The sequence below is a fragment of the Mastomys coucha genome, unplaced genomic scaffold (assembly GCF_008632895.1).
Source record: "Mastomys coucha isolate ucsf_1 unplaced genomic scaffold, UCSF_Mcou_1 pScaffold14, whole genome shotgun sequence".
Classification (NCBI taxonomy): Eukaryota; Metazoa; Chordata; class Mammalia; order Rodentia; family Muridae; genus Mastomys; species Mastomys coucha.
Genome location: NW_022196896.1, coordinates 104,209,713 through 104,222,618, shown reverse-complemented (window position 1 = coordinate 104,222,618; position 12,906 = coordinate 104,209,713). Strand labels below are relative to the sequence as shown.

General features: G+C 44.6%; 1 protein-coding gene and 1 long non-coding RNA gene across 5 annotated transcripts in view; one reads left to right on the top strand and one right to left on the bottom strand.

Moving 5' to 3' along the window:
* Positions 1–12,906, bottom strand: part of Sgpp2 (sphingosine-1-phosphate phosphatase 2) — a 115,421-nt gene that overhangs the window by 28,387 nt on the left and 74,128 nt on the right. The window contains exons 1-2 of one of the 4 annotated variants that reach the window (XM_031368879.1): positions 2,545–3,045; positions 1,241–1,420 (exon numbers count right to left, since the gene is read on the bottom strand). In XM_031368879.1, the coding sequence (XP_031224739.1) occupies positions 1,241–1,420; positions 2,545–2,604 (240 nt within the window). In that variant the 5' untranslated portion in view covers positions 2,605–3,045. The other 3 variants (XM_031368880.1, XM_031368881.1, XM_031368882.1) reach the window with 3 other exon arrangements.
* LOC116089243 lies at positions 2,581–3,760 on the top strand. The gene is made up of 2 exons (XR_004118235.1): positions 2,581–2,718; positions 3,662–3,760. It is a non-coding gene; the product is annotated as an uncharacterized LOC116089243 (long non-coding RNA).

Sequence of the window (12,906 nt, the reverse complement as noted above, 5' to 3'; positions counted from 1 at the left end):
CCCCCCCACCCCCCAATGACAGCACATTCACAGATCTCTCTGGGTACTGATGATGCTCTGTGTACTCGGCTGGGCCCAGCCCGCTGTGTCCTGCTGTGTCTGGCTGGGCAGTGGAGTATGGGCGAAACCCAGCGCAAACGTCAGCATAAACTCAAGGCAGTCCTGGGGACCTCAGATACTTTGGGGTCCTGGCAGGGCATTTCAACAAGTTACAGCTCAGTGGTTGTAGCCAGTTGGATACATTCCTTATAAACATCCTTGTCCCCAGTGAGAAAATGGATCTATGTTTATGTGGCCAGGAAGAATACTGTAGAGGTAGACCGGAGACCCAGTCCGGTCCTCTTCCAACCATGCTGGCTGACTGAAGCATCTATCTAACTTGGAATATGGAGCGACTGGGGATATCTTGAATAAAGAGCAGGGTGACCCGCTGCTCCCATTTAGCTAGACAAGACCAGCAGATTCGAGGAAGTCTGAAACTCCCAGGAGCTAGTGGGTAGCATTTATGAAATTAAACACCAAGTCAAGGTGATGTGTCTCAAATAGCAGGAGGAAAAAAAAAATCTTCCTTGCAGCAATCATGGAGTTTTGAAAAGGTCTTACTATAATTATCATCTAAGCAGATAGTAAATGAAATTCTTCTATTTTCAACATTTATTAATCTCCTGTCATGTATAACCATTCTAAAATAAAAGAGGCATCATTCCATCATTCCTAGTAGCTGGTCCCTAACCAGGGGGGCAGCGTCATCCTTGGAAGGTAATTGGGGGTACCTGATGCTATTCTGCCCCAGGCCAGGAGAGTCTGGCAGAGGGATTTGGTGGGATCATCTTTGCCCTGGAGGATCATTTATAAGGATTGTAAACCTTCTGTGTCTCTTGCAAGCGCAGAGAGCAGAGATTCCCGTCTGTCTAGGCAACAGACAGACAATCTCCTCTGGAAGACGACAGTGTCAGGCAGCCCCCACAATGCTCTCCATTCTGGAGACCCATCCTCCACTCAAAGGCATGTATGTATGTATGTATCTCCGATTTGGGAGCTAAGTTAGAGGCCCACGTTATGAGGAAACTGTTTGACATCCCTATAGGTTTCAGAGCCCCTTCATTTTTTTTTACCTCATAAATCTTAATGTCCCTCAAAGCAGTTTTATGAGAAATCCTGAATTGCTCCTCTCTCGGCTCCCTCGTTCTACAGTCAGAGGTGAGTGACAGGGGATATGAAGGCCTCCCCCCAGCCTTACCTGGTACCGGTCCATGGTAGAGATGAAGAGGGTGAAGGAAATGGCGGTGGCCGCCATGGCATGGGTGGATGGCATTCCATACTCTGCAATTATTTTCTTTTCAAGTCTCACAACGGGAGGAGAGGAGGGCCGGGGCCACTTCAGGATGTCCTTGGCCACCTGGCCAATATACATCACCAACTGAAAAGCCAAAGGTCTGAGGTAAGTATAACCTAAAACATATGATAACTGAATCCCTAAATATCTTTTCTCTGCGGTTCCCAGTCTGCCACCTGGAGGCGCCTTTCCCTCTGTTCTGACATGCACTGGGAATGCCTTGTAGGGCTGACTCAGGTCTTGATACCGGTACAGCAAGCACTTTATCAACTGAGTCACCCCAAGTCTCTTCATCATATCCTTAACAAATCCTTAAGTACATTTGTGTGTGTGTCCGGCCGCTCTCAGCCAAGTAGGGAGTCTTCAGAGACCATTCTTTAAACTCCCGTCTGAGGCCAACCTGGAATTTGCTCAAAATATTTTTCCTCTATGAGGACATTTCATGAAGAAATTTCCCTCAGTTTTTGAAAACATTTTTTTAACTTATTTATTTTTATGTATATGAGTGAGTTGCTTGCATGTATATATGTGTAGATTCCCTAGAACTAGAGTTACTGATGGTTGTGAGCAGCCCTGTAGATGGTGTGAACCAAACCCGTGTTCTCCACAGGAGTGGCACATGCACATAACCACTGAGCCATATATCCAGCCCCCACACAATCTTTTCTTCTAAGTAGACGATAGTAATCAAGATTTGCTATTCATCACCTCCAAAAATGAATGAATGGGGCTGTCAACCACAGATTCATTTGTTTTGTCAAAGAGCTTTATATGGTCCTCCCATGACTCATGAAACTGGGTATGAGAGCAGTGTGTCTACTCAGCTCATGGCCCAGGTTTGGCAGACTGTAGCACCAAAGGTGAACCTCTTTCCTGCCTTGCCTTCCCTCCTCTCCCCTCTCTTCCCTTTCCCTTCCCTACTTACTGTTCCTCACCCTACCCTGTTCTTCCTTTCCCTTCCCTTCCCTCCCCTTCTTCCCTTTCTTCTCCTTGCCTGTCTCACCTCTCTTTTCCTTTCTTTTCTACTCTCTGACTCCAGTCCCTTTCATTTCTTCTTCCTCCCTCCCTCTCTTTCTCCAGTCTACCTGAGGTGGTCTGCCTGTCTTCCTCCCTCTCTCCTTTTATGCAGGAACCCAGGACCCCTTTCTGGCAGGAGACTCTCCTACACAGGTCAGTGTGCCAATGGCCTTAGTCATGAGCCTTCTCACCTTAACTATGGCAACAGTATCTATGGTCACCAGGGCTTCCCTTCTGGTGGATGGAGTCATCTTGCCTTGGAATGGAACTCTTATGAAGGACTATTTCAAAATTATTTGGACTAGCCAGCTGATTACCAGGAATTTCCACACAAGGATGCTTTCTCTCCACACTTCAAGTGGCAGGTTAATTTGGCATTGTATCCCCCAGGGAGGCACCGTGCCTGGGTTAACACACACACACCCCGCCCCCTGCAGAGGCTACCGTGCACAGCAGGACAAACCCCAGGCTGTAAAGCCTCAGCGACAGACAGGATTTCCAATGGACTTTGAAACACAGCCTCTTTACCATCCCTGATTACCAGAATGAGTCTCCTGGAGACACTCTTTTAACATCTCCACCTCCCTCCTGGGGACCTGTAAAACCTCATCCCGCTATTATCTGGGGGAGTGTTGAGCACTACTGACTACCAAGAATTTCTCAGAAGCCGCTCAAAACACTCCACCTCTGCCCCTTCCTCACCACCAAAGTAAACAAAATGTCACAGTCATAAATGACAAATTCTAGTTCCATCAGAATACTGAAAACTCACAGTCTGGAAGCCTTAAAAATCGTAACATCAAAAGAGATTGGGTAACGGCTTGAACCAATTCTAATTTTCTTGAAGTTTACAAGTCCCTTTGACTACATTTTTATTTTCCCCTATGCTCAAAGGACGTTTAAAATTAGGACAATTGTTCAGGTCCTTTAAAAACACTGCCACACCTACACATTGTTTCCAACTTAAAAAAATCCAAACAAGAATGGATACATTAGCAGCTCTCTTTAAACAAGAGAAAACAGACCTGAAGTCTTTAAGGCACAGGTAAAGGGCTGGCTCACAGTATGACGCTCTGTGTCTGCTACTGCTGCTCAGGACAGCCAAGCTATGATGTGCCAACCTTGTATCAGCTCCTTGGCCTTGAGTAGGGAATGGGCTGCACAGATTCTGGTTAAACACAAGAAAACATTCAACAGGAAGTTATCCACAGAGCTCTGTGTGTGTGTGCTTTAGTTTGGATCCTAATGGGACTCACTGGGTCCTCTAAGCAGCCCGTTAGCTTGTTTTTCCTTTCTCTTTGCTTCCAGGCCACCATGAGGCTTGCAGCTTCCTCTACAGGCATATGGGCATATGTTGCCTCACCCACCACAAGGCCCAAACAACAGGGCTTATAAATTTCAAGCTTTCAAAAACTGTGAGTCAGAATGAGTATTTCTTTGGTTTAAGTTGCTTTTCTCAGGCATTTTGTTACAGTAACACAAAGCGGACTGGAACAGTACATGTAGGAAGACACTTAGGTCCAAAGACCCTGGGGCTGAGTATGAAGGGAAAATGGCTTAATTCAGAGGAGGGAAGGGAAAGAGCTGGTCTAATTACAAGAACAGCATGAGCAGAGGCTTAGATAAGTGACAGTGGGGAGACTCGAACCCTTGGAGTTGAACAAATGAGGCACCAGAATGACTAAGACAAAAGGAACCAACCACCTCAGGCAGTGGCAAGGATAAACAATTCCGAAGCTCTCTTTGTAAGAGCAGTAACCAGTTTGAAGGCACTGAACCCTTCTCCATCCCTGGATATTTTCATTAGATATAAAAGAGGTAACTGAGTATTATGTGAACTCTTTCTTAGTGAGGAAATTGGTTGTAACATCTGTCAACTATGTCTGAAAAGGTTGCTTCCAGTTTTCCTGAAAGGTAAGGAACAGATAGATGTCTAGGTTAAGACTGGCTGGAGATGAGATTCTGCTTGCAGATCCTGGCAGAAGCATGGTTTGTCTAACAGATCCCTTTGATGCCAAGGAGCCAGCTAGGGTGGGAATCTCAGGAATGGTTGGAAGGAGAGAAATTAACAAAACAATGTAGAATCCAGGTGAGAGATACCAATGCAATGCAGGTGAACAGTGAAGGGAAATTTGAAAGATGTTTTGTGCCGCCTTTTCTTTTTAATAACGTAAAAATATTGAGTAGATTCATAGCTATTGGGAAAATGACTACTAGCGAGAAACGGTACTAATAAGACAGAAGAAATTACTAGACCATGACTCCCGACCTTTCCAGGTATGTAGCAGTGCTTTTCATCATGAGACGAATTAGCCACTAGTTCTCAGCAGCAATGGATGCTCTGCAGGTTAGTCATGACCACAGGTACCACTAGCATGGATCGTGTTCCGCCATGTTAAAAAGCCTCTTGCAGCCGGGCGTTGGGGCGTTGGTGGTGCACGCCTTTAATCCCAGCACTTGGGAGGCAGAGGCAGGCGGATTTCTGAGTTCGAGGCCAGCCTGGTCTACAGAGTGAGTTCCAGGACAGCCAGGGCTATACAGAGAAACCCTGCCTCGAAAAACCAAAAAAAAAAAAAGCCTCTTGCAGTACTCTGATCTAAAGCCTCTGTTGAACAAGTAAATACTAAGTATATTTCAAAATACAATTTGAACAGGCACCAGCAGCAACAAGGCTGCTCCTATTGGTATGAAGTGAAGGAAGGCTGGGCCCTGGCTTATTTATGCTTCACTGGGGTTTCTCATTGTTTGGGCCAAATGCTGCCTGTTGGATCTGTGGCTTCTACACAACACTTCTGTGTCCTAGGCACTGCACTTGGCATACTAGGGATGCCCAGAAAAAAAGAGCAGGTTCAGAGGCTCGGCCACACTATGAGGTATTCTCATGTAGACATGCCCAAGCAATGATGGAGTTTAAAGTGATTCAAGGCATACTGAGCTTAAAAGAACACACGTATAGTAGGCTGTGTTAGCCGGTAATGCTATACCAAGAAAGTAGAAGTACTATACAGCTAGGATCTAAAAGGTGTTGGTATGCTGTTTAGATAGCTAGACATAGAAGATAAACACACTGCATGCTTCTACTCAGACAAATGTCCAGACTAGGAAACTGCAGAGACAGAAAATGGATCATGGTCACCTAGGGCTTGGAGGTCAGATGTCTGAAATCACAAGTCCACTGGTCCATGCTCTTGGAGGCTCTGGGGCAGAGTCCCCCCCCGCCCCCCTTTTTGCCTCTGGTTTCTGGTGTGTGTGTGAGTACTCCTTGATGAGTGGCCAGCTTGTTACAGTCCCCGTCTCCAGGGTAACATTGCTTTCTCCTCTCCCGTTTGTTTCATCCTGCCTTTCCCTTCTGCCCTTCTGAGGAAAACAGTTGGACTGGCCCAACTGAGGGGTCTAAGATGAACATCCCAAGATCTAATGCAGGGCTTCCCGCTCCATGAAAGAGAGTTTGTCTTGTGCCCTGGGTTTGGTTTCCCAGCACTGAATAAAACAAATAGAGCCTGTAGGTTTGACAGAATTGAGAAAAAAGGATGGGTCTGTGATGTCAAATGTTCAACATCCTATGTCACTGATTATACATTAACACAGTGATATACATATCCGAGTGGCTAAAGTCTAGAAACCTGACAATACCACATGCTGGTGAGGATGCAGAGTAAAAGAAACACACTCATGCATCACTAGTGGGAAAGCAAAATTGTAAGATCACTCTTATCATAGGCTGGGAATCATACTAGGGATTTATCCAAGTGAGCTGGAAATTTTTACATATACATATATACATTACAATATACACATATACAATATCATATTCATATATATATGCCCTCTACACATGGGTATCTGTAGAGGCTCTATTCATAATGGTCAGACTTGGGAACAAACAAGATGTTCTTTAGTAGAATATACGTGTATAGATGTGTGTGTGTGTGTGTGTGTGTGTGTGTGTGTATTTATATATACACTTACATACACTGTGGTACATTCCAAGAATGGACTATTATTCAGAATAGAGACAAATAAGTGATCCAGTCATGAAAGGCCTAGAAGACCCTTTAGATACATATTGCCATGTAAAATAAGCCAATCTGAAAAGGCTACACAATGTGGCTCTATCTATATTACATTCAGGAAAAAGCTAAACTTTGAGGACCGTAGAGACATCAGTGGCTGCTGGGGGTAGAGAAGTGGAAACATGAGTGGCAGAGCAGAGTCTGTTTATGGCTGTGAGACCATTCTGTTTGATATTCCAATGATACATATGTTATTGCCTACTGGCTACAACCCAAGAGATATCAACCACAGAGAGTGAAGCCTAATGTCAGCTGTTAACTTTGGGTGACCAGGACGTGTCAATGTGGGGTTACTGGTTATATGAAAGATATCACTCTGTGTGGGATGCTACTGACAGGATCAGAGGGCATAGGACAACTCTGTAATTTTTTTGTCTATGTTTATTATCAACCTAAAACTGATCTAAAAAATAAATAAAGACAATTTAAAGTTAGAAGACAACCACTTCTTCATTGATGTCTCAGTTGAAGAGTCTAATGATTAACTCACCAGGGCTCACCATGAAGAAAGGACTTCACTCTATTGTTGTAGGCTCCCCTTCCTAAAGGGATCTCATTAACTGCCACCATCCATCCTGTTCCTTAGGGAGAAGGCCCTAAAGGCCATAAAAGCAAAAATCCAGGAGGAGGGGACGCAGGAAGCATTTCAGATCACTAATGGCTTCAGTAAACTAGCTGGGCTTCATTGCATGGTGCTTTGAGATGGCCAGGGCTTGTGTAGGGTTTGGGATGATGACAGATATTAACCCTTTTTCTTTCTCTTCCTTTTTCTATTTCTTCTTTTCTTGCTTGCGATCTCTTTTTGCTTATGTAGTGTACTCATTAGTGGGTACGTGGGAGAGGGAACGTGTGCACATGTGAAGGTCAAAGGTCAATAGCAGGTATTTTCCTCAATTGCTCTCATTTTATTTTTTTGATACAGGATTTTTTTTTGACACTCACTAAACCTGGAGGTCACTATTTTCCCCTACACTGGTGGGCCACCAAGCCCAGAAGATCTTCCTGTCTCTTCCCAGCCCCCAGTACCAGGGTTAGAGGCATGCACCACACCCAGCTTTTATGTGGGTACCAAGGACTGAGCTCAGGTCACTGTGTATGTGTATCAAGCATTTTATTACTGTGATCAGGTGTGCCCTGCTTTAAGTTCCTCCATATTGTGGGAAAGACTGGCTTTTCAGGCTGTACAGTGCCCTGAGAGACTCCAATTTACAAGCAGCTTTTGGTTTCAGTTTTGAGGGTAAATGACTATGTGCCTGGGTACACCTGCAAACAGTACCATCTGTCTGTCACCAACCATGCAGCACAGACAGATAAATGACTGTTTCCTGGGAGACAAGTGAGGAGGGCACATGAGCATATTAAAATCATGTCACAGAAACCTTGCCGAAGAACTTATTGGACACACGAGACTGAAGAAAGGGTATAACTAACTCCCTTACTTGACCCCGTAAATAGGTGAACATCAACTCCTATGATGGTAAGAGATGCCAACCTGTCATGTGACACCAACCTGTCGTGGGATACCAGGGACCAACATGTAGAGTACTCCCAACACTCCTGTGGTGGTCTAAAAGAAAATGCACCCCCTGCCCATACAGAGTGGCATTATCAGGAGGTGTGATCTTGTTGGAAGAAGTGGTCACTGGGGGAGGACTCTGAGGTCTCAGATGCTCAAGCCATGCCCAGTGTGGCAGTCACTTCCTGCTGCCCACAGATTCAGAACTCTTAGCTATCTCTCCAGCATCGTGTCTGCCTGCATGCTTCCATGCTTCCTACCATGATGACAATGGACTATGCTCTAAACTGTAAGCCAGTCCCAATTAAACGTTTTCCTTTATAAGAGCAGCTGTGATCGTGTTTCTTCACAGCAATAAGACCCTAACTAAGACAACAAAGATAACAGCTCAACTTGGTTCCTGGTCTTCTCAACTGCGGCTCTGCCCATCCTTCTTTTTGCGTCTGAACCTGCCATCCATCAGTATACCCAGTCTGCCTTGGGCCTAAGTCCTGCCCTTTTGCCTCTTAGTGGGCCTCAACTCTGCATTCTCACTCTCTGCCCTGACTCCACAGCAGTCTGACTTACAGAGGCAGCTGTTATCCTGCAGTTGGTTTGGGGTCCTTCTTTTGGTTGTGAGCCTAGCCTTTAACGGCTGAGCCATCTCTCCAGCCCTGGGGTCCTTCTTTTATTAATACAGGCTTCATCTACATTTCTATCAAATTACTTTTCAAACTCTGCTGCAGCCTCTTTAACATTTTGCATCAATTCCATAACTCAGACATGTGTCCGTGTGTATTTATTATGCTATGTAATATGATTTAATATTAGTAACTAATATTGGGATAAAGGAACCTGTGGTCACCTTGGCTAGATTACCAAGGAAGGCAGGATTATCAGGAAATTGCTTCCTTTTAACTACTGACATCATGGGAAGACACAAATGTGTTCATCTGCGTTTTGAGTATAGCATGCTTATGACCTTCAACCCACTGAGCCCTCTCCTCTCTCTGGCTATTAACCTATTTTGTTACTTTACTCTGCCTGCAATATGAATGCAGCACAGGTGGACAGATGTGGTTCTCAGATCAACAGCAGACCAGTAGACCAACTCTCTCAACGTGAACCACATCCTTGTACCATAGATGAGCATCCAACATACCCGCTGGATTTCGAAGAAGCTTGGAGAGAAGTTGACACACTTTCTCCTAGTGTGCCAGCCTTCTCTTTATGACCATTGAAAAGGGAACTCTGTCGTGTCTAACTCGTCCTTGCTTAGCAGGGCTTTACTTTTCTCTGTAGTGTAAATAAAATCCGAATTGCTTAGGAAACAGGACACCCTTGAAACTACTTTGTGACCAGTAAAGCAGCTACAGGAGTTCTGAAAGCAGAGCTACATACTCGTACCTTTGCTGGCCACCCTAGCCTGTCCTTCACATAGTGCACTCCCAGCCCCTGGAACCAGGAGGGGGCGGGGGGGGGGGGGGGGGGGGGGGAGAAGCCAAAGCAGATGCAGGATTGGAAGGAGAACCAAGAGGCCATTTTCAAATGACACCTGCACACCTAGACACATCTTAACAAACCCTAACATCTTCCTTCTGGCTACACCCAGTGTCTACTGTCTCCTCTACCCTGGGGGCATCACATCTAAGAGATTCACAGTTACAGAATGGTGACAGGTGTCCTCACATTGAGACTTTGTCATATCATTCAGCAGCTGTTGGAGACTAGAGAATAGGGAGAGTTAACCTGGAAGGGCAGCTTTTCCATCAATTTATACTCATTCTGTTTCTTGGTGTGTGTGTGTGTGTGTGTGTGCAAAAGTGCACACGGGTATGTATGCTCATGTGTGCATGTGCCTAGAGAGGCCAGATCTCAGTTTTGACTATCTTCCTCTATTGTTTTCCATCCTGGTTTTTGATTAGTCTCTCAATGAATCAGAGTTCATCAATTTGACTAGACTTATTGGCCAGCAAGCATCCAGGGACTGCCCTGTCTCCACACCCCCAGTGCTGGAATTACAGACAAGTGCTGCTGTGCCCAACTGTTTATATAGATGCCAAGCTTCTGAACTCAGATCCTCAGGCTTGCACAGAAAGCATTTCTGCTCAGAGAATCACCTCACTGGCTCCTCTATCCCGCTTCTTTTGGAGGGTGGGGAAGGTGTGAGACAGGGTCTCTACATAGCCCTGGCTGTCCAGGAACTCACTGTGGTTAGCCTCAAACTCACAGAGATCTGCCTGCCTCTGCCTCCTGAGTTCCGGGATTAAAGGTGTGATGCACCACCATGCCAGACTCCATTCTACTGTTTGCTGCTGCTGCTGCCGCAGCCACCTCCACTACCACCACCACCACCACCACCACCATCACCAAGTCATCATCATGCTTGCACATGCACAGGTACAAATAATAACACTGGAAGAAAGAAACCAGAGATCAGAATGGGCCTCTTCTACGTGTCCTTGAATTCCCTTGTTCCAAAATTGACAATGTTGCTCTTGACAATGCCTGAGAATCCTGATGTCACTGGAAGCAAGCTACTGGGATTGTTAAATTAATTTCCTCAGTGAATTTAACCCCTCCCCTGGAGCCCCGTTCCATAAAGCACTAAGAGGTGAGCACTCAGACCACATAGAACCCACCAACTGAGGAGTCAGTCTCCTCAGGACCACAGTGTGGGAGCTTCTTTATGCTCTGCTGCAGCCATGGAGTCTCCAAGCCCAGAACTTCCCAGGCTTCCTTAGCTGGTGGTCCTGTTGACTTGGGTTCAGTTTTGTTTTGTTTGTTTGTATCCCTCCTGGAATACACACTGTTCTGTAGGCCCTCATTTTGCTTCAGGGAATGAATTAAAAAGCAGTTCTTTGGAGCATTCTAGAGGCCTACCATCCACTCAGAAAAATCTTCAAATGGTGAATGTCTGTTCATACTTCTGGATTTAATTTTATTAGTAACAATAATTAAAAAGAAAAAAAAAAGCAGAGTCCTTTAACTATGGGTGTGACGGGGGTGTGTATGAGTGTGTGGGTTTGTGTGAGTGAGCCAATGGAAGAAACATGTCATTTCAAACTAAAAGAAAAAAACAAAACAAAACAAAACAAAACTATTCTCGAGCTCGAAGTACCTAACTAAGCAAGGATATTGAGCAAACACCTTACACCAAACAAGAAACCAGAAAGCCAGATGTTACATACCCACATTCTACAAAAATACATAAGGCCAAAGCACAAATGGCAGGTGAAGGGAAACAAAAAACCAAAAAAACAAAAACAAAAAAACGAACCCATGTACTTATGATGCTCATTCTTCCCAGTGCTCCACTTGATCAAGTGCAGATCCGCTGCTGAAATGTTGAAGAGAAACACTATAGGCACACCAATCAATAACGCATAGATGTGGTGTGTACCGCAGGAATGTCACTTTGAAGCCCTTGCTAGACAAGAGCTGATGTAGAATCTGACATGTAAACATGTCAGGGCCAGCAGGAGAGTTGTGTAGAGGGACTGAACTTGACCTTTCAAACACTGTTGCCTTTTAACAATAAGTCACCCCCTAATACCAGACAAATCTGCTACACCTGGAAGGCAGACGGGAGCAAATATGGTACCCAAGAACAGAGACTGGCCCTTAAATAGTCCAAGTTCTTTCTTAATGCATTAGAGCCATCTGGAGCTCACTGGAGGCCATTAGGGGTTGAAGGATGAAGATGTATCTTGATGTGAAAGAAACTACCAAATACCTGCCACGATTATTCCACCAAGGAATAGTTCCAATCTTTTACTCTCTCTTGGGTAGACAGCATTGAGGGGTCTTCAGTCCTAAGAGTCATCCAACACATGGAAAAATAAAACCACATAGCTCTTTCAAATAAGCAAATACCCAAGCAACAAGGAAACCCTGAGAACTGTAAATATGCATGATAGAATGGTGGCTAAACAAATTACGCAACATTTAAACAAAATTACAGCTAAATGAGAAATCCAAGATGCAATGAGAATATATTTAGCTTCTATTTGCATGTTTTAAGTGGATTTACATATAAATGTGCGTAGGCACATGGGAAAATGGGTGATAAATCTGATGGGATTTAGATGGGAGTTCTGGGGTGGCAAAGAGACACGCTGTGGGTGGTGCATCTTGTGGGCTATTAGAGATTTTTGCACACATAATGACTACCTGCTTTCGCCATCGGGTAGCCACGTTTATCCTTGGTCATGATGGACCGAGAACAGCATAATGACTAGCTATCATGTATTTTCAAGCCTGGCTTGGCAAAGTTTTAAGTGGCTTGGAGTCTTTTCCCATGAGCCTCCTACCAATCTGGCTGAAGAGGTTTGTCTCATGAGCTCTAAGTTTACTGTTCTCAAGTGTTTCTCGAAGTGCAGCTGTTCACAACTCTCTCCCAGATTCCTCCCCTCATGTAACTCATGCAAATATTCCTTTAACTTTATTATTTACATTGGTGAGATGTTTGATGAAATAGGCATGGAACCATTGTCTTATATGTGTGTGGGATGCGTGTGTTATATGTGTGTAATGTATATGTGTATGTGTGATGTTATATGTGTTTGCTCACACATGTATATGTATGAGTAGCTTATACATAAGCTGTAGAGGCCAGAGATCAATGTCTTTTTGTATCTCACTGAACCTGAAGCTTGAGGCTAGCAAGCTCCTGGGATCTACCTGTCTTTAACCTCCATGTTGGGGTTATCAATACATACCCCCACATTTGGCTTTTATACAGATGCTGGGAATCCAAGCTCAGATCCTCATGCTTGTTGAACATTACTTATTTAACTATCTCCCCAGCTCCCTGTTAATTATATTTATGAAATATGACTAATCTACAATGTGTATATTTAAACTAATAAAACAAAATAAAATCATCTTGTAGATTGGTTAAAAATCATAATTGTAGGGGCTGGCAAGATGGCTCAGCGGGTAAGAGCATTGACTGCTCTTCTGAAGGTCCTGAGTTCGGATCC